At 43.1% G+C, this 22,481-nt stretch overlaps 1 protein-coding gene across 1 annotated transcript in view; it reads right to left on the bottom strand.

The window, feature by feature from the left end:
- LOC124720051 (high affinity cGMP-specific 3',5'-cyclic phosphodiesterase 9A) overlaps positions 1–22,481 on the bottom strand; it is a gene marked incomplete at its 3' end in the record, with an annotated part of 606,367 nt that overhangs the window by 50,555 nt on the left and 533,331 nt on the right. Inside the window, exon 11 of the mRNA XM_047245312.1 lies at positions 14,985–15,209. Within this exon, the coding sequence (XP_047101268.1) occupies positions 14,985–15,209 (225 nt within the window). The remainder of the gene's footprint in view (positions 1–14,984; positions 15,210–22,481) is intronic.

Here is a 22,481-nt window from a genome sequence, read left to right on the forward strand (position 1 = left end):
TTCTAATTTAATCTACAGTGTCAGTTTACATATTACTTCATATTTAAAAACGCACGTTGTTATCATTTTACTTAAACAGTGCTGTGGCGAAGTTCCGCGTACTTTCTGTTGCAGCTGCGAAGATAAAATTTCTAATAGGACCGATAACCTACAAACATATAATATGAAACACTAATAATCGTTCTAACATCAACTAAAATGTACCCAGAGTTCATCAGCTAAGGTTATGACACGATTCATACAACATTCCTGCTATTTCACACTACTCGCAGTTATACTGATGACTAAACTGACGGGTTCCAACTATGTCGTTATTTAACTGTAACCCCGTCGGAGTATTCGGTATTCGGTAGCGAAAAATAACTTGACAGTTATTGATAACCGTTAAAAATAACGGTTATCAAAGAATAACTGGAACTGTGATAACGGTTACTCCAGAATAACCGTTTGGCCCACCTCTACTACAAAAATTAGCAGACACCAGGGGGCGCAGAAAGCTATGCGCAGAAAGCAACGTGTTTTCTCAGTTGTGCGCATGACGTCACGGTGGAAGCAGCTGTGCCAAACAGTACACAGTTCGAATTGTGTGTGATTGTTTTTCTTGCGTTGTTTTGTGTTTGAAGGAGTATTTTGATTGAGTTCTTTCTTCTGAAGTACTCAGTCAACAGCGGAAACATTCGGAATTCGGGAGTGTTAACGGTTTTTGCTGTAATTGATATTTGATTCGAAACTGAAATAGTTAGCGATAGTGGACAGCGGGATCAACATTGTGTTCGCCAGCTCTACAGTTTATGGTTCGTCCTGTGAAACTCTTATTGGAGAATCTACAAGTGAGTGAGAAAATTAATTTTTACAATGCCAGGCTGTGCTGTTACGGGCTGTTTTTCCTACAACCGGAGCACAAAGGGAACTGACGTAATGTATCACAGTTTCCCGCGTAATGAAACATTACAAAAACTATGGTTGTCGAAATGTTAAGGCAGTGTAAATGTTGCGCATGCACGAATATGTTCTCGCCATTTCGCAGAAACAGATTACTTAAGGTATTTACAGTCTGAATTGCTTAATTTGCCGCGAAAAAGAATGCTCAAGCCAGATGCAGTTCCTTCGTGCAATTTTCCGTGCAGTAGTGCGACTGTCAATGTGTCACCCGCAACACAAAGACGGAACCAAACGGTATAAGAAGCGAGAACTACGTAAGAGATCTCTAGAAACTCTGGAAAAGCTGTCACCAAATAAGAAACATCATAGTAAGAGCACATGTACAGATGACAGTTTTTTTTTCAGACACAGATAAAGTTACTTTGATGAATACTATAGCGGCTTTAGAACGCTGTTCTTACAAACAAGTGTGTGCAACTTCGAGCTCTTAATTAAATATATTTCAATGCGATTAAATGAATAGTTTCTGATTTATCTGAGCCGAGGTTTCGAATTTCAAGTGTGTGTCAGTGTGGTTGTGATCTGACATTTTACCGATGTGTGAGGCATAAGCTGCGAAAGAATGTAACTCATCAGTTTTAACTGTAATATTTTAGCAGCAGAAAAGCAGTTTAGACATCTCAGTTCTGGTAAAAACAAAATATTCCGCCAAAAACTTGACGTAAACGGGCATACCGTGTCGTCTGCTTGTGAGCGCTTGCTTCCACGCTGACGTCACTAGGTCAGCCAATGGCAGAGCAGAGCGTTTACCTTATTATTTAGTAACCTTGGCAGACACATTATCCGTGCGCCACGATAGAGAACGGTCCGCGCATGCACATTAGCCAGCGATAATTCGTGCATGCGCAGGAGCTACTGCAGTGCTTTCTGTTAGGTGGTTGGTGGCTAATTTCAGATATTCGTATTGCGGATTATTTGCATTTTTCAGTAAATAGGTTTTCATAAATGCAGAAAAAACAGTTGTTTTGCCAGTAGACTTTCTTTTGTACTAGCTGTTTGTGAAAGCATTTTTTTCTGTTGATTGTGCCGTATTCGAGAAATGGAATGGATCAAAGAAGCGTGAAGCATCTTAATTCGGGCATAAAACAAGGAAAGGTGGATGTATGACCCACACGACCCGCTTTCTCATAATAAGGTACGTCGCCAACCTTTTATTTGTGAGTAAAATGTATATAACATTACACGGTGACATCCGATTTGTATCGTATTGCCTTAGCTTACGAAAAATCATGCTTATTTGATTGCATCTCTTGCTTTATTTCAGCATGTCAGGAAAGAGAAACGGGCACCGAAAGGCGGGAAAGTCGGTGCAGTTTTGCTCAGTGCGACAGACGAGGACTGCAAAATTCTATGCCAAACTCGAAAAAATGACCTTAAAGTGATTATATTTTCCTGCCTTCCTTCCTTCTTTTCAGGCAGGGTCGAACCCAACACCGTCTGGCTTTTCGTTTTCGTCGCCGTTCTGCCCTAACACGAAGATTGACTGTCACTGCCAGCGCAGTAGCTCCAAAAATAAGTGGGTCCTCCATGTGAAAAATGCCGTACAAATGCAAATTTAGACATAAAGACACCTGTGTAGCCAAGCTTCGTAATATAAAACTAGTTGTTGAGTCCACTATTCAACAGTGGCGAGCTTAATAATAATAATTACTTAACAAAAAATGATAAAAACAATTTCTTATTAAATAGGAACCTTGAGCTCGCAAAATAATTTGTACGAATGACGTTCCAATATATCACACTAGCTCCGGAGTGGCCGAGCGGTTCTAGGCGCTTCAGTCTGGAACCGCGCGACCGCTACGGTCGCAGGTTCGAATCCTGCCTCGGGCATGGATGTGTGTGATGTCCTTAGGTTAGTTAGGTTTAAGTAGTTCTAAGTTCTAGGGGACTGATGACCTTAGCTGTTAAGTCCTATAGTGCTCAGAGCCATATATCACACGATCCCCCTGATGTTTCTGTTGTGTCTAGACAAGACAGCCTAGACACAATGAGAGGAAGCCGAAAGGCACGCGCTAAGCTAAAGCAGGATGGCGTGAGGTCTGAAAATGGATACGTAATGAATGCTATAAAGAAAAGTACATAGCTTCTGGAATACTTAACTTTAATCCATCCTTGTGGTACATCTGGAGATTGTGGCGATACAAGTGAGACTCTTTAGATACATGCAATGTTACTAATGGCACCTTGCTAGGTCGTAGCCATGGACTTAGCTGAAGGCTATTCTAACTATCTGCTCGGCTAATGAGCGATGCTTCGTCAGTATAGTCGCTAGCTGAGTCGTCCGTACAACTGGGGCGAGTGCTATTCCGTATCTAGAGACCTGCCTTGTGGTGGCGCTCGGTCTGCGATCCCTGACAGTGGCGACACGCGGGTCCGACATGTACTAAATGGACCGCGGCCGATTTAAAGCTACCACCTAGCAAGTGTGGTGTCTGGCGGTGACACCACAGTTTCCCCGGCAGAATGAACGACTTTACTAGAGACCAGACAATTCTAGTTGCATTCCGTGCATTATTACGGTCTACTATGCATGTGCAACAGGCATATCCCGTGTAGATGTAATATGCTGATGTGAACCAGTCTGTAGTTACAGATATACACGCTTGGGGCGCTGGTGCATAGGTCTACGGCTTACGCGCATCGTGTAATAGGGACTTTGGTATCCGAGTATCGTTCGAATAGTGGGCCTCGAGAGAGATCACGTCAAGAATGTGATGAGATCGGCTCACTCGTACGGTATGTGAATTAGTCTGCAGTGGGGATAGATCCCAAGGGTGTTCTAAATCGTTCAGAAAGATATTTTGAGAAGGTTATCGGCTTGTGTGGAAAAGGATTACTTCGCCGATTTTGGTAGAGTGTAGACTCACCCGGAATAGGAAAAGCTTCGTTTTCTTGAAGTGTGAGTTTGGTTTCTCCTATTTGTGATTAATGGTGTGTTGTGCTGTTTAGCAGCCATGCGATGGTAGGCGAAACATATTTCAATATTTTTGTGAGATTTCTCATTGTATGGTGTATGTGAAATGTTTACGCGAAGTCGTTTTAGTTATCTTGTGATTGAGGATTAGAGCACACTCTAAGAGACAGTAGTGTTGCGTTGCATTACTGTGTTTGTATAGCTGTATGCGAGCACCGAGGAATAGTCAGCGATTAAGCGATATTTGGTTACGATTTATCATGGAGGTAAGAATAGAGGGAGACGCCGTGACGTCACAGCTGTGAAGCTACGTGAAGCCGAGGGTAGCCATCTCAGTCCGACCAAAACATTGCTGCTGTAAGCTTGTGTGCATAGGCTTGTCGCTCGCTTTTGGAAGGATTTCGCGCTATTATGGTGACTTGTGTGGTGTTCGGATGTACGAATCGTTCTGATTGTGATGCGAAATCGAAGGGAATAACATATCATGTGGGCGAAGTTGTCTCGTTAAGTGTGATTTTACAACTTCATTGTGAATGAACGTGTGCTACATCGGTACTTGTACTACAGCGTGTTTTTCTCCTGTATGATTTTAGATTTCCTAAAAATGAAAGTCGGAAAGCTCTGTGGGAAAATGCCGTGAGGAGGAAGAATTGGCGTACGTCTAAATGGAGCACTATATGTTCTCAGCATTTCCGAGAAGAGGACATAGACCGAACTTCCCTTTCAACAGTAAGGCTCCGAGAAAATGCTGCACCATCAGTTTTCCCTACACACCCAAAACATTTGCAAAAGGTATGTTAATTCAAAGAATTAATGTCTTAGTTTTCAAGTTCACGTTTTGGTATAATACGTACGTATCGTCGATAATCCAAGTGTTGAGTAACTCACTATGTCTTCGTCATGTACCAAATTAAAAGCTAACACTACATTAACTGGCGTAAAGTATAGGCCTAAAGAGGACACTGTGTAGATTTGCCATTCTATGTACCGTATTTCAGTAAATATTGGTGGTAATGAACAGTGTTTCCCAGTAGTGTAACGTAACTGAAATGTCCCAGTACGTATTACAAACAAGATGTATTTGTGGGGCTTTGGAGGGAGGGTATAGCTAACTTAGATTTCAGTTTCTATTATTTAGTTTGTGATACACGTTTATTACTGAATTAACAAAATTTTATCGTTTACATTGAAGGCTAGCTATTCGTAATATTACATTAAAAACTATTTTTAATCAGAAGAAACGCGGAATTTCGCCTTTACGAGATTTTATTTTACACAAAAACTTTGAAACAACCAATCTGATGACGTTACATGCGTATATGGTGCAATTAGCGACTGTAATACACGCAGCGCTATAGCACACTGGCAATGCTTTGGTCAGAGTGTCATGGCAGCGAGCCACGCCCCCCATGGCTTCAAAACGTAGTACGGCTGGGATACGTAGCGCCATCTCCCCTTATTCTTACCTCCATGCGATTTATTGTGTGAATTCAGCGTGAGCGTCGTAATACAGTAAATTCCGGGAATCTCGTTGGAAGCACTGAGTGTGCAGTCTACATTACAGACAATGGTCGTCCTGCGTTATAGTTAGTTATTGAGAAACAATCTGAAGTTTATTGAGTTTTTCCCTTCAACCCTAAACAACAAATCAATAATCATTTGTTAGAGAACACGCTAATTGTCTCTGAAAGAGATTATTAAGTGCTGTGTATCGAGTTTTAAATCTTAGTGGGTCGCGCGAGTCAACGCCTGAAGTGGTTGAACTTTGTCTGATTATTTGAAGTTCAGATAGCTGAAAAGTGGCGGTCACACTCAGGTTTTTTAATTACATTTTCGCTTAGTGGGGCTCTAAATAGTGAACCAGCACTCAAAAAATAAAACTCTGATTTGTACCTGTAAATGATTTAATTGCAGGTAATAAAGAAAACAGTTTAAACTGAAAAAGTCAATAGCGACTTGTCCTACATCCCCAAACTATTACGAAATAAAAATAATCTAAGGCTTATTTGAAAGCAGACTAATTTCATGAATATACATTTTCGGAATAAAGTAAATCCAAAGGCCAATAAAGTAAAAGACTGGAATATTGGTGAAAGCAAAGTTTAAAAAATTAAACAGAAGGAATAGTATTTTTCTGGTAATAGCCTGCAAAGGAAAGAAAGATAATTAATCTTTATTTAGATAGGAATAGCAAGCTTATGTTTTATTGAAAAGTGATTAATTATAAATGTCTAGTTATTCCATTTAATTATGAAAGGTTGAGGTTAACGAAATAAGTTATTACGATAAAATTTCAATGGGGTCAAGGATATTATTGTAGCAAAAGCTACTTATAGAGGTTATCGTTGATTGACAACGAGTGATAATATAGAATTATATCTTTGCCTTGTCAACGTATTCTCCGATTTACGTAAAAATTTGTAACGTTCACACTGATTGAGTGTATGTACGATTATTCGTTGCAGCTTTACAAGAGAAGCAACTACAAGAGGCAAGCGATCTATCTGACGTATCCATCAGTCTGGTATCCATGTTGTTGAGAAAGTGTTCAGTTGCGTCGTTTGAGTACACAGATTAAGCTTCACTGTAGGTTTCTGTTATTGGTGAAGTAAATACATCATTCCTACTCCCCGTAGACTGTCACATTTAGTATTTTTCTGGTGACTGATACTAGTTTTGGTGGTAGTTTATCTTTCGAACCTAGTGAACCCTTCATAGATGCGTTGTTGTAATTAATATCCAGATAGCTAGATCGGACCCCATTATACCACTAAAAGTGTTATTGTGTTCGTTCTTTCGTACATAGTGATGTCGTAGCGAGCTGCAGTGTCATTTATAGTGTGAGAAGCTGAATATCAAATGTTACGTGACGTCGTTGTGTTACTATAGACGATTATTTCAACTCACAAAAATTAATTCGTTGAGCGTAAGCAAAGTCTTCGCAGGACACCTTATTGTAGTATTACGAGAATGAGCTACGTTGTCTGACGTTGCTTTTCACCTACGTATTGCAGTGCTGTTAGAGCCTGTAAGGGGTCCCGTAGGCCCTTACTATAAGTTTGCACTCGGCACAGGTCGATAGGGCAAACAATCGATAGTGTCGTGTTGCGAGAGCGAGTGTAGAGTTGAGTCAGTTCCCAGGTTGCGGGCCGAGCCGTGTGGAGGCCTGTCGATGTAATGCAAGGCTTACCGACAAAGGGAGTGGCCATTGCCGCGGTTTAACCCCTTTGTGTTAGTATAATACAGGAAAGTGAAGAAGTATAATTACGAGAGTGATCAGCGATATTTCTGTGCCGATATTTGTGGTTTCGCGTCTACCGCGCCGGCATCATTTGGATTGCAGTGTTGGATTGCAGTGATTGAATTTGCGTGTGACGATACTGAATAGCGAGGAGGCCTGTGCTGAGATTAGCCGTAATTAAATATGTATGACGAAGGCAGTGGCTGTCTCCTTCTCTTTGTGTTTTTGAGACGAATATAGGTTCTTGATTAGTGAAGCTGTGTTGGTGTTCTTCTTGTTACCAGACAATTCATTATTACAGCATTTGAGAAGGACAAAATGGAATGTAACAACTCCGTAGCAGTCAAATCCGATTGCCAGCCCCATTAGGTACACGGTCACATTAATTAATATTTATTTGGGCTGCTATTCAGATCCGGATCGGGTCGAGATAAATAAATCGGACTTGTTACAAGCCTGTTCATAAAAATGTTGAAATGTGTGTGAAATCTTATTGGACTTAACTGCTAAGGTCATCAGTCCCAAAGCTTACACCCTACTTAACCTAAATTATCCTAAGGACAAACACACACACCCATGCCCGAGGGAGGACTCGAACCTCCGCCGGGACCAGCCGCACAGTCCATGACTGCAGCGCCTGAGACCGCTCTGCTAATCCCCCGCGGCACCTGTTCATACAGTATATCTGTTACGAGTTACCGGTACCTAAAGGGTGGTGGAGTACAACGCCTTTTGTGGCCAAGAGTCAAGGAGGTGCGATACAAATGCAGACTGGATTTCTGCCTAGTATTTAACTGAGTGAAAGCTGCTAATTCTTGGGAATAAGCTGATACTGTTAACAAGGAACGACGTTAACGAATATATATTTATTGAGAGACCAGATTAATGAACAGGAGTCGACAAGAGACTGGCGAATTTAAAACACTTCTTGCCCGAACCGCCCGTTTCTGAGCCAAAAATGCCGTTTGAGAATGGGAAGAGTTATCCCAAAGTATAATACCGCATGTCATAAACGAAAGAAATACGCAAACCAGACTTGGTGTCGAACTATCCTTACTTCGTATACTGCTCTAATAGTAAAAATGGCAGCATTAAGTCTTTGAACAAGATCCTGAACATTGGCTTTCCACGATAACTGACTGTCTATCTGAACACTTAGAAATCTGAAATGTTCACTCTCACCAATCATGTGCTCATTCTATGTAAGCAGAACGTCAGGTTTTGTTGAACTGTGTGTTGGAAAGTGTAAAAAGTGAACTTTGCTGTGATTTAGCGTTACTGTATTGTCTACACACCATGAACTTATGTCTTGACGAACAGCACTATTTGAAACAGTGCCAACGTTGCACACAACATCCGATACTACATCAGCAAACAGTAATATTTTAGAATCACCTGTAATACTGCAGGCTGGCGCAGTTAAAACCAGCCGCCTCTCCTTGGAAGGCGAATGCAATATTTCGACTTCTGAAGTAAACAGATACAACAGTGAACAGTTTTATGCAATGATCGATGCTAGCATTCTTGTGTAAGCAGTTCAGTTTACGTGAACAGTGAAGCTAGACGTTTCTCTTTGCGATCTGCAAAATGACCTTCTCGATCGACGAAAGAAATGAAACTGTGGAAACATCCGTGGAAAACACGTTCGATTAAGGGAACCTGCAGAATTTTCGGGGTGAAGTATCCGGATAGAGGACTACCAGCAAAGAGAGCAATACAGAGTCCGTATAAAAACTGGCGCACCTACAGATCTACACAAAATGGTTCAAATGGCTCTGAGCACTATGGGACTTAACATCTCTGGTCATCAGTCCCTTAGAACTTAGAACTACTTAAACCTAACTAACCTAAGGACATCACACAACACCCAGCCATCACGAGGCAGAGAAAATTCCTGACCCCGCCGGGAATCGAACCCGGGAACCCGGGCGTGGGAAGCGAGAACGCTACCGCACGACCACGAGATGCGGGCTCTACACAAAATGTAAAACTACAAAGAATTCCTTGAATTCACACGCCAAAAGTTATTGCAGACATTCACCGAAGAATTATTCAGAGCTCAAAGAAGTCTACACATAAATTGTCCCATCAGGTGCATCTAAGCAGGAGGAACTGTCAGCGTATATTGAAAATTCTTAATGTTGAGCCATAGTGTGTGACGGCTGTCCAGCAATTACCGGAGGATGACTGCACGAGGCTTTTGAATAACATCAACGATCGTTTGCCAGACCCTCTTCATTACATGAAGAGTGATGTAGCTCGATATTATCTTTCTGATCTTGTGAATTCACATAACATGAGGTACTGGGCAGCGGAGAATCCCAACACTGTGTGTCAGCAACCACTCCGTGATGAAAGTTCCGGCGTTTGGTGCGGTGTGACAGGAACGGGCATCATTGGACCGATATTTTTGACACTACCCTCAACACGGTTGTAATACGGAAATTTTTGATACATTTTTTGCCTAACTCACTGAATATGAAAGACAATACTGCTTCATCCAGCATGATGGGGCAACATGCTACACGTCTGGAACGAGTCCCAGATGTCTTCACAGAGGAACGAAATATCAACTAACATCTATGGCCAACACATTCACCGGCTCTAACAACATATTTTTTCCTGTGAGGCCAATTCAAGAGCAAGGTCTGTGAAACAAATCCACACACAATACAGGAACTGACAGACAACATCAGCCGTGAAGTTGCTGCCATCGATATCTGAATTTACGCCGGGTGTATCTGAATACGCTTAGATGTGCACAGCCATGCATTGATGTCACAGGGACATCACTTACAGCATGCTCTACAAATGATACAGTCATGTCTGCAAGGACCTTACCTCCAAATCTAAAATTTTCAGGAACTAAGGAAAACATTCTGCGGGTGAGTATATGGAATGTAGCAGGATGAGCTTACCAATGTTTAAAGAACAGAATGAAATGGATATTTTTCCATTACTACAGTTGCTAATTTTTGTGTGTGTATGAAATCTTATGGGACTTAACTGCTAAGGTCATCAGTCCCTAAGTTTACACACAACTTAACCTAAATTATCCTAAGGACAAACACACACACCCATGCCCGAGGGAGGACTCGAACCTCCGCCGGGATCAGCCGCATAGGCCATGACCGCAGCACCTCAGACCGCTCGGCTAATCCCGTGTGGCTGCTAATTTTTGTAATCTCTTTTAAAAAATAAGTTCAAATCTTGGAATAAGGTCCTTTTCTTGAGGAAGTAGTTTATTCAGACGGTCTAGTTACGTTTTTTGCAGTATTTTACATTGTTCCTTTTTTTTACTCATACATTTTCACAGCATTGTAGCTCTAATCAAAGTACACACAAAATGGTTTCAATGATTATCGTCATCTGCAGTTCTGTTACGTACAGGCTGTTTCATCAAATGGCTCTAAGCACTATGGGACTTAACTTCTTAGGTCATCAGTCCCCCAGAACTCAGAACTACTTAAACCTAACGAACCTAAGGACATCACACACATCCACGCCCGAGGCAGGATTCGAACCTGCGACCGTAGCAGCACCGCGGTTCCAGACTGAAGAGCCTAGAACCACTCGGTCACAGTGGCCGGCGCTTTTTCGTCAAATCACGATAGAAATACCCATATATATATATATATATATATATATACATACATATATATATATATATATATATATATATATATATATATATATATGTGTGTGTGTGTGTGTGTGTGTGTGTGTGTGTAGACAGTAACTGTTCTCGAAAGAACAGATTTACTGTTGTTGGGTTGTTGGCCGTGCAGCTTTTCCCTGGAATAAATGATGACTAACTGAAACCCTCAGCTGCCGACAGGTGTTGCTGATATACCTCGATGTGCACAGCTGAAAATGTGTGCTCCGACCGGGACTCGAACCCGGGATCTCCTGCTTACATGGAAGAGGCTCTATCCATCTGAGCCACCGAGCATGGCTCAGATGGATAGAGCGTCTGCCATGTAAGCAGCAGATCCCGGGTTCGAGTCCCGGTCGGGGCACACATTTTCAGCTGTTCACATCGAGGTATATCAACAACACCCGTCAGCAGCTGAGAAATACCTATATTCGTACGGATTATAATAACGTAAATGTTGTTTCTTTGCATTTTGTTCCTGTTAGTAGCCACTGGTCCAGTGTCAGCCTTCGCAAAATCGAAAACAACAGACACAGCCGGAAATAAGAGTGCCTTGGTACTTTCAATTGTTCCCACTCAGTAGTAGGCGCAACTTTACATTTCGCAACAGCAATCCATCGATAACGACAGCATAAGTACGGAAAAGCGAAATGTAGCGCGTAGCGCATTAGCTATTCGATAGACGCCATGTGAAGATAACTGCCATTGAAAGGGCATTATTCCAGAAGTAAAGCTCTTTCATACATTACGTCGCTGTAATGGAGTCGCGAAAACACATTTACAGTGTATGAAATAAAACCCTTTGCATGCAGAAAGATGTACAGTGATCAGCCAGAACATTACGACCACGGGCTACCGTCCGGGCGATAGCAACGTCTCCTGGCGAGGAACGACTGCTAGTCAAACACACATACGGTACATGTAGTATCAGTGAGCGTTCTGTCCGTGTGTACAATGGGGAAGGCACACGCGATCTATATGAGTTTCGCCGAGGGCAGAAGGTGATGGCCTGGAGCCTCGGCACAGGCGTTTCTGAAGCTGCACGACTTATCGGGTGTACTATGGTGAGTGTCTTCAACTCGTGGCGAAACCAAAGGTGAAACCACGTCCAGATATCATGGGGTTGGGCAGCCACCCCTCATTACAGATGTCGGGCATCGTAGGCTGGGCACAATGGTAAGACAGGACAAGCGACGAAATGTGGCGGAAATAACATCAGACTTTAATTCTGGGCAGAATACAAGAATGTGTGATTACACAGTGCACTGTACACTCCTAACAATGGGACTCCACAGCCGACAACCCCATGAATCCCGATATCTTGTTCATGTCCTGATTGGACGGTGCGAATCCGTCGTCTTCCAGGGGAACAACACCTTGACACCTGTACTGCAGGACAAAAACAAGATGGCGGTGCCTCCGTTATGCTCTGGGGAAAATTCACAGGGGCGTCGACAGGTCCAGTGGACCTCACCCAAGGCACCATGATGGCCAAGAATTATTGTACACAGGTTGCAGACGAAGATCATGCACAAGGCCAGGAGTGAGATGGAGTGGTTGGAGGAAGACAGTGGTGAGTTGGAACAGATGTGCTGGACCCCCGAAGCTGCCAAGTATGAACCTGATGCCAACTTCCTCCAGCGACTACAAAGGCCTCATTGTTTCCATGCCACAATGCATTGCCGCTGTTATACACGCCAAAGTTGGACATACCGGCTAAGTAGGTAGGTGGTCATAATATTCTGGCTTATCAGCGTTATGTATGTATATAGAATGTGGTACCATTATAAACACATCATGTCAAAAAGTTGGAGTGATTTACAGTCTGTCAGTCACGTTTTACTTTTTATCTGTCATAGCAATATGGTAAAGAACATGTAATCTGCTGTTCAGGACCTCTGTTTCTCTATGGCGCATTTTATGGATCATCCACCAAGTACCCGTTTTTAGATGTTTTTCCATCCATCGACTGGATCTAATGTGTTGTCACTTTAACTCCTTTTCCCTTTGTCTTTGTGTTCTGACATGGGCGAGAATGACCCCCGTTGCTTTTGCGCCATAAAACAAAACAAAACAGCAAAAAGTCATCCTCCACAGCGCTGAGAGTGGCTATGATGTGGGGTCTGAGTGGGGCACTGTTAAAAGGAGGGTGCCCCAGGGATCAGTGCTGGGGCCACTGTTCTTGCTTACTTACACAAATAACATGCCTTCTATAGAGGGGTGAAGATAAAAGTAGCCCATGTAAGAAATGCAGTGAAATTACAGAAACGAAAAGCTGCAATGGATATACTATTTATTTACAATGAATTTCAGCGAAAAATACATTTAATGTTCTCCTCATGGCGAGAGACCCGAGAGGAGATAGTCCAACCTCCTGGGAGAGATTTAATTTCCCAGAGCTTGCTCCAATGAAGGGAGGACCAACGGTGATGCCACAGTGACAACACCTGCTAACAGATGGCAACACGGAGATCATCAGAGTGAATGGAAGAACTAGCGGGCTGAGGTACCAGTACTGCAGCCTTGGCAGCAGCATCAGCAGCCTCATTTCCCGTCAGACCGATATGACCAGGAACCCACATAAAAATCACAGTGGCTCCATCAAGAGTGAGGAAGTGACAGATTTCCTGGACCTGTTACACTAAAGGATGGATGGTGTACAGCATACACCGGCTCTGAAGGGCACTGAGAAAGTGGGAGCAGATGATGAAAGTGAAAAGGCTTGGTCGCTGGATGTGCTGCGTGGCCTGATACAGCACGAAGAGCTCTGCTGTAAATAGTGAGCAGTGTTCCGGAAGCCGATACCGAAAACGTCGGTGCCAATGATGACGGCACATCCGACACCACGGTCAGTCCGAGAAACATCTACATCCACATCTACATCCATACTCCGCAAGCCACCTGACGGTGTGTGGCGGAGGGTACCTTGAGTACCTCTATCGGTTCTCCCTTCTATTCCAGTCTCGTATTGTTCGTGGAAAGAAGGATTGTCGGTATGCTTCTGTGTGGGCTCTAATCTCTCTGATTTTATCCTCACGGTCTCTTCGTGAGATATACGTAGGAGGGAGCAATATACTGCTCGACTCTTCGGTGAAGGTATGTTCTCGAAACCTCAACAAAAGCCCGTACCTAGCTACTGAGCATCTCTCCTGCAGAGTCTTCCACTGGAGTTTATCTACCATCTCCGCAATGCTATCGCGATTACTAAATGATCCTGTAACGAAGCGCGCTGCTCTCTGTTGGATCTTCTCTATCTCTTCTATCAACCCTATCTGGTACGGATCCCACACTGATGAGCAGTATTCAAGCAGTGGGCGAACAAGCGTACTGTAACGTACTTCCTTTGTTTTCGGACTGCATTTCCTTAGGATTCTTCCAACGAATCTCAGTCTGGCATCTGCTTTATCGACGATCAACTTTATATGATCATTCCATTTTAAATCACTCCTAATGCGTACTCCCAGATAATTTATGGAATTAACTGCTCCCAGTTGCTGACCTACTATATTGTAGCTAAATGATAAAGGATCTTTCTTTCTATGTATTCGCAGCACATTACACTTGTCTACATTGAGATTCAATTTCCATTCCCTGCACCATGCGTCAATTCGCTGCAGGTCCTCCTGCATTTCAGTACAATTTTCCATTGTTACAACCTCTCGATATACCACAGCATCATCCACAAAAAGCCTCAGTGAACTTCCGATGTCATCCACAAGGTCATTTATGTATATTGTGAATAGCAACGGTCCTACGACACTCCCCTGGGGCACACCTGAAATCAGTCTTACTTCGGAAGACTTCTTTCCATTGAGAATGAGATGGTGCGTTCTGTTATCTAGGAACTCTTCAATCCAATCACACAATTGGTCTGATGGTCCATACGCTCTTACTTTGTTCATTAAACAACTGTGGGGAACTGTATCGACCATCAGTGTACATAAAGGTACTATCGCGAAATACTGAGCAAAGGTCGTGAAACTTACGGCGATAGAGCGAGGCTGGATGAGTGTTCTTAGAAGTGGATGAAGTCGACGTGAACATGGGCCACCGCACGAAGGCAAGGTGGTGAAGGGTTCACACCTATTGGGAGAGTGGCAGGTAGTGTGAAGTTAAGCTGCTGGAGCAAGAGTTGTCTGTTGTTGAGGTAGGAGATGAACCAGTTGTGAGTTACTGCCGACAGTGCTCTGCCTTGAGAGAATGGCGCTGGTACTCACGTGGATGAGGCCGGCCATGGAGCCGAACGCCCTCCTGGAGCGCACCGACTGGCCGGAGGTGGACTTGGGGAGGCCGCCAGCCGGCGCCTCGGGGGCGGCGTCGCCCGGGTGCTGCGCGCCGCCCCCGGCGTCCACGGCGACGCTGACGCTCTTGCGGTGCGCGCGCTGCTCGTCCTTGGCCGCCTCGTTCAGCCGCCGGTAGTGGTCGAGAGCGTCGCGAACCGGCTGCACCAGCAGCGGCTGCAACACCACCAACACCACCACCTCAGACTCCTCCAAACCTACATAACTGTCTCCCACACTTCTGTCTTCATCTTCGTACCTTCCATTTCGTGTTCCATTCATTGTGTTTCATGTATGTGTTCTGTGCTCCAAATTCGGTGTTCCATGTTCTACACTACTGGGTATTAAAACTGCTACACCAAGAGTAAATGCAGATGATAAACGGGTATTCATTGGACAAATATATTATACTAGAACAGACATGTGATTACATCTTCACGCAATTTCGGTGAATAGATCCTGAGAAATCAGTACCCGCAACAACAACCTCTGGCCGTAATAACGGCCTCGATACGCCTGAGCATTGAGTCAAACAGAGCTTGGATGGCGTGTACAGGTACAGCTGCCCATGCAGCTTCAACACGATACCACAGTTCATCAAGAGTAGTGACTGGCGTATTGTGACGAGCCAGTTGCTCGGCCACCATTGACCAGACGTTTTCAATTGATGTGAGATCTGGAGAATATGCTGGGCAGGGCAGCAGGCCCGTACAGGACGTGCAACATGCGGTCGTGCATTATCCTGCTGAAATGTAGGGTTTCGCAGGGATCGAATGAGGGGTAGAGTCACGGGTCGTATCACATCTGAAATGTAACGTCCACTGTTCAAATTCCCGTCAATGCGAACAAGAGGTGACCGAGACGTGTAACCGATGGCACCCCATACCATCACGCCGGGTGATACGCCAGTATGGCGATGACGAATACACGCTTCCAATGTTCTGTTCACCGTATGTCGCCAAACACGGATGCGAGCATCATGATGCTGTAAACAGAACCTGGATTCATCCGAAAACATGTCCTTTTGCCATTTGTGCACCCCAGTTCGGCGTCGAGTACACCATCGCTGGCGCTCCTGTCTGTGATGAAGCGTCAAAGGTAACCGCAGCCACGGTCTCCGAGCTGATAGTCCGAGCTACTGCAAACGTCGTCGAACTGTTGGTGCAGATGGTTGTTGTCTTGCAAACGTCCCCATCTGTTGACTCAGGGATCGAGACGTGGCTGCACGATCCGTTACAGCCATGCGGATAAGATGCCTGTCATCTCGACTGCTAGTGATACGAGGCCGTCGGGATCCAGCACGGCGTTCCGTATTACCCTCCTGAACCCACCAATTCCATATTCTGCTAACAGTCATTGGATCTCGACCAACGCGAGCAGCAATGTCGCGATACGATAAACCGCAATCGCGGTAGGCTTCAATCCGACCTTTATCAAAGTCGAAAACGTGATGGTGCGTATTTGTCCTCCATACACGAGGCATCACAACAACGTTTCACCAGGCAACGCCGGTCAACTGTTTGTGTATGAGAAATCGGTTGGCCGGCCAGTGTCGCCGTACGATTCTAGGCGCTTCAGTCTGGAACCGCGTTACCGCTACGGTCGCAGGTTCGAATCCTGCCTCGGGCATGGTTGTGTGTGATGTCCTTAGGTTAGTTAGGTTTAAGTAGTTCTAAGTTCTAGGCGACTGGAATGCAGTTGTAGGGGAAGGAGTAGAAGAAAAGGTTACAGGAGAATATGGGCTTGGGACGAGGAATGAAAGAGGAGAAAGACTAATTGAGTTCTGTAACAAGTTTCAGCTAGTAATAGCGAATACCCTGTTCAATAATCACAAGAGGTGGAGGTATACTTGGAAAAGGCCGGGAGATACAGGAAGATTTCAATTAGATTACATTATGGTCAGACAGAGATTCCGAAATCAGATACTGGATTGTAAGGCGTATCCAGGAGGATATAGACTCAGATCACAATATAGTAATGATGAAGAGTAGGCTGAAGTTCAAGACATTAGTCAGGAAGTATCAATACGCAAAGAAATGGGATACGGAAGTACTAAGGAATGACGAGATACGTTTGAAGTTCTCTAACGCTATAGATACAGCAATAAGGAATAGCGCAGTAGGCAGTACAGTTGAAGAGGAATGGACATCTCTAAAAAGGGCCATCACAGAAGTTGGGAAGGAAAACATAGGTACAAAGAAGGTAGCTACGAAGAAACCATGGGTAACAGATGAAATACTTCAGTTGATTGATGAAAGGAGGAAGTACAAACATGGTCCGGGAAAATCAGGAATACAGAAATACAAGTCGCTGAGGAATGAAATAAATAGGAAGTGCAGGGAAGCTAAGACGAAATGGCTGCAGGAAAAATGTGAAGACATCGAAAAAGATATGATTGTCGGAAGGACAGACTCAGCATACAGGAAAGTCAAAACAACCTTTGGTGACATTAAAAGCAGCGGTGGTAACATTAAGAGTGCAACACGAATTCCACTGTTAAATGTAGAGAAGAGACCAGACAGGTGGAAAGAATACATTGAAAGCCTCTATAAGGGTGAAGATTTGTCTGATGTGATAGAAGAAGAAACAGGAGTCGATTTAGAAGAGATAGGGGATCCAGTATTAGAATCGGAATTTAAAAGAGCTTTGGAGGACTTACGGTCAAATAAGGCAGAAGGGATAGATAACATTCCATCAGAATTTCTAAAATCATTGGGGGAAGTGGCAACAAAACGACTATTCACGTTGGTGTGTAGAATATATGAGTCTGGCGACATACCATCTGACTTTCGGAAAAGCATCATCCACACAATTCCGAAGACGGCAAGAGCTGACAAGTGCGAGAATTATCGCACAATCAGCTTAACAGCTCATGCATCGAAGCTGCTTACAAGAATAATATACAGAAGAACGGAAAAGAAAATTGAGAATGCGCTAGGTGACGATCAGTTTGGCTTTATGAAAAGTAAAGGGACCAGAGAGGCAATTCTGACGTTACGGCTAATAATGGAAATAAGGTGACAGAAAAATCAAGACACTTTCATAGGATTTGTCGACCTGAAAAAAGCGTTCGACAATATAAAATGGTGCAAGCTGTTCGAGATTCTGAAAAAAGTAGGGGTATGCTATAGGGAGAGACGGGTCGCATACAATATGTACAACAACCAAGAGGGAATAATAAGAGTGGACGATCAAGAACGAAGTGCTCGTATTAAGAAGGGTGTAAGACAAGGCTGTAGCCTTTCGCGCCTGCTCTTCAATCTGTTCATCGAGGAAGCAATGATGGAAATAAAAGAAAGGTTCCGGAGTGGAATTAAAATACAAGATGAAAGGATATCAATGATACGATTCGCTGATGACATTGCTATCCTGAGTGAAAGTGAAGAAGAATTAAATGATCTGCTGAACGGAATGAACAGTCTAATGAGTACACAGTATGGTTTGAGAGTAAATCGGAGAAAGACGAAGGTAATGAGAAGTAGTAGAAATGAGAACAGCGAGAAACTTAACATCAGGATTGATGGTCACGAAGTCAATGAAGTTAAGGAATTCTGCTACCTAGGCAGTAAAATAACCAATGACGGACTGAGGAAGGAGGACATCAAAAGCAGACTCGCTATGGCAAAAACGGCATTTCTGGCCATAGAAGTCTACTAATATCAAATACCGGCCTCAATTTGAGGAAGAAATTTCTGAGGATGTACGTCTGGAGTACAGCATTGTATGGTAGTGAAACATGGACTGTGGGAAAACCGGAACAGAGGAGTATCGAAGCATTTGAGATGTGGTGCTATGGACGAATGTTGAAAATTAGGTGGACTGATAAGGTAAGGAATGAGGAGGTTCTATGCAGAATCAGAGAGGAAAGGAATATGTGGAAAACACTGATAAGGAGAAGGGACGGGATGATAGGACATCTGCTAAGACATGAGGGAATGACTTCCATGGTACTAGAGGGAGCTGTAGAGGGCAAAAACTGTAGAGGAAGACAGAGATTGGAATACGTCAAGCAAGTAATTGAGGACGTAGGTTGCAAGTGCTACTCTGAGATGAAGAGGCTAGCACAGGAAAGGAATTCGTGGCGGGCCGCATCAAACCAGTCAGTACTGATGAGCAAAAAAAAAGAAGTTCTAGGGGACTGGTGACCACAGATGTTAAGTCCCATAGGGCTCAGAGCCATTTGAACCATTTTTAGAAATCGGTTGGAAACTTTCCTCATGTCAGCACGTTGTAGGTGTCGCCACTGGCGCCAGCCTTGTGTGATTGCTCTGAAAAGCTAATCATTTGCATATCACAGCATATTCTTCCTGTCGGTTAAATTTCGCGTCTGTAGCACGTCATCTTCGTGGTGCTGCAATTTTAATGGTCGGTAGTGTATGTTCTTCGTTCAGTGCTTTGTGCTCTGTGTTCGGCATACCAAATTGTGTGTTTTCATTGCCTTCCATGTTCTGGTTCCACATTCCGTGTTAGATGCTGTTAGTTCCATGTTGTGTTCTCCTGTTTCGACTGCCACGTTCTGCATTTCTGTTCTTAGTTCCATATTGTGCATCTTATGTTTTGTTTTCCATGTTCTATGTTAAATGTTCTTAGTTCAGTTTTCTGTGTTCCAAGTCTAATGTTCCATATTCTGTAGTTGATGTACTGTATTGCGTGTTTTATGTTAAATATCCTTAGTTGCATGTCCTTAGTTCCATGTTATTTGTTTTATGTTCTGTGTTTCATTTTCTGCGTTCATGTTCTTAGTTCTTTATTCTGTGTTCCATGTCCCATTTTCCATGTTGGGTGTTCTACATTCTATTTAAATGACCTTTGTTCCATGTTCTGTGTTCAGTGCTGTGTGTTCCATGTTCTGGGTGGCACTATTTCCTGTGCTCAAGGTTCTTAGATCGCTGTTCTGTGTCCCTCCTCACATTTTGTGTCTTCTGTGTTTCATATTATGTGGTCCATGTCCTTGTTCAGCTTTCCCCTTTGCATGTTCTGTGTTCCATATGTCGTGTTTCATGTCTTGGTTCCATTTTCCATATTTTGTTTCTCTGTTTCCCGTTTCACATCTGCATTCTCTTTTTCACTTTCCATGTTCTACATTCCATGTTCCACTTTTGTGTTTCACGTCTGTGTTCCGTGTTCTGTGTTCCATTTTCCACGTTTGTAGTCCCTGTTCTGAGTTTTGTATGTGCATCCTGTGTTAGACTTTCTGTGTTCCATGTTTTGGTTGCGTGTTCCATATTTTGTGTTTATCATCTAAGTTCTGCCTTTCATTTTCCATGTTTTGCAGTCCTGGTTATATATTTCTGTATGCATTCTGTATTTCGAATCTGTGTTGTGTCTTCCATATTCAATTTTTCTTGTTGCACTTGTGTATTCTGTGTTCCATTAATAATGATTTGCGTTCTCTGTTCTGTATTTCATGACTGCATTCTGCATGTCTGACTTCTGTGTTTCACTTTCCTTGTTCCATGTTCTGCATCCTGTATTCCATGCTATGAGTTATTCTGTTGTTACCAAACAGGGAAATATAAAACTTATTAGAATAGACAGAATGATTATAAATTAACTTTTGTACAAAATTTCAAATCAGAAATAAACTACATTATTAATGCAAACTGGCTAATGTCAGACAAAAAATTTCTTAAGAAAGTATGTTTAACTACAGCCACTCATTGGCCCATTATTATTCTCCTTGGGTTTCAGGCATTTATGTGTGGTTCGCACAGTAGCCATGCCGACGTGGATCTACGTATCTAATCAGAGCAGAACAGCTATGGAACTGGTCTAGTAGAGAAGGATTGGCACTTATTCCACCGGTGTTGGCAGTGAACTAGAAACTAAACTCAGGCAGTGTTGCGTGCTATCAGGAAATAGTAAGTGCTTTCCTCCTGTCAAATTTTTCTATTTCACTGTTTGCCCACGTATGTCATGGTGACCGTGACGTCATGTATCACGCCTTGCATCGACGGAATAGTTTGTTTGCCCAGTATATAATGGGTGTTCTTCGCTGCTAGTATCAACCTGGGTCAATCAAAGCCTTATTAACGGGATGTCCACGCTTTCAAAAACGGTACTCCCGTTTTTTTCATAATGTACTGAACTGTACGGAAAATTGGCTTTTAGCCTACATTAACTGATAATTGAGTTAGCTGTGTTTCATGCGTGCTGCCTTCAGAATTTCAAAGAGCTTCTTCCAGTCAACGTCGTCAAAAAGTTTCTCTGAATCTGCAAAAGCTATAAACGTATGTTATCCTAGTTCAGCCTCTCCTACAGGATAAGCTGTGGAGTCAGTATGGCCTAACGTGTTCCTCCATTTCTCCGGAACCAAAAATGAACTTCGCTGAGGTCGGCTTCTTCCCGTTTTTCCAATCTTCTGTAAAGCATGTCTCATTAATCTGATACTTTTTTTGGTGAGACTTCCGTCATTTGACCGTATCAATATTTTTTTATTGTTGTACGATCCATATTTGCATTTTCAAGTGCAAAACCTTCTCCACATGTCAAAGGACATCAGGATGGTATGGAACACGATCCTTGTCAGAAAAGTATATAGTGACACATAGGCCAGATTTGCCATTAGTAAAAATGAAAAAAAAATTCTAAAAAGCCTAAATGTACTGCAGACTTTCATTTCTGGTCCCTATAGCATATCTGTTTATTGGTTATCGGTTTCATATAACAGCTGTGCTATGGGGTCCACGAACGAATGTCTGCATTACGTTTAGCGTTTTAGGGATGTTTCACTTTTTACTAATGGCAAATCTGGCCTATGTGACAATATATACTTTTCTGACAAGGATCGTGTTCCATACCATCCTGATGTCCTTTGACATGTAAGCAAGTCTTTGTGGTTGAAAATGGCCTAAGGCCGAAATCTGGATTGTATAAGAATAAAATAAAAATTATTACAGTCAAATGGCGGCAGCATCATTCAAAAAATTTACCTAAACTGTGGCTCCAGCCAAAATAAAAATTATTAATCTGATAGTTCTGAATCTTTCAGCTCCTGCCTCCAGTGGAATTAGGTTTATTAATGGTGCATTGTAGCACCTTAATGTTGAAATCAAAACTCTTCTTGTTAGCAATGAGATAACAGGTTTTTTGAGGGATAGATTTGATGAATTAATTCTGCTAAGCCTGAATATCAGAGCACTGCTCAAAATCCTTTTCGACAGTTACTTAGAAAGGCATTCTGAGGCGACTGAAGTCGACGTACGAGCTCCAAATACCTCGGCGCAAGTAATTTGATTCATCCAAATGTCACCATGTAATTAATAACAATTAATTGAAACCTACACATGCATTATATGTACACTCCTGGAAATGGAAAAAAGAACACATTGACACCGGTGTGTCAGACCCACCATACTTGCTCCGGACACTGCGAGAGGGCTGTACAAGCAATGATCACACGCACGGCACAGCGGACACACCAGGAACCGCGGTGTTGGCCGTCGAATG

Source organism: Schistocerca piceifrons, chromosome 11 (genome assembly GCF_021461385.2).
Source record: "Schistocerca piceifrons isolate TAMUIC-IGC-003096 chromosome 11, iqSchPice1.1, whole genome shotgun sequence".
Taxonomy (NCBI): Eukaryota; Metazoa; Arthropoda; class Insecta; order Orthoptera; family Acrididae; genus Schistocerca; species Schistocerca piceifrons.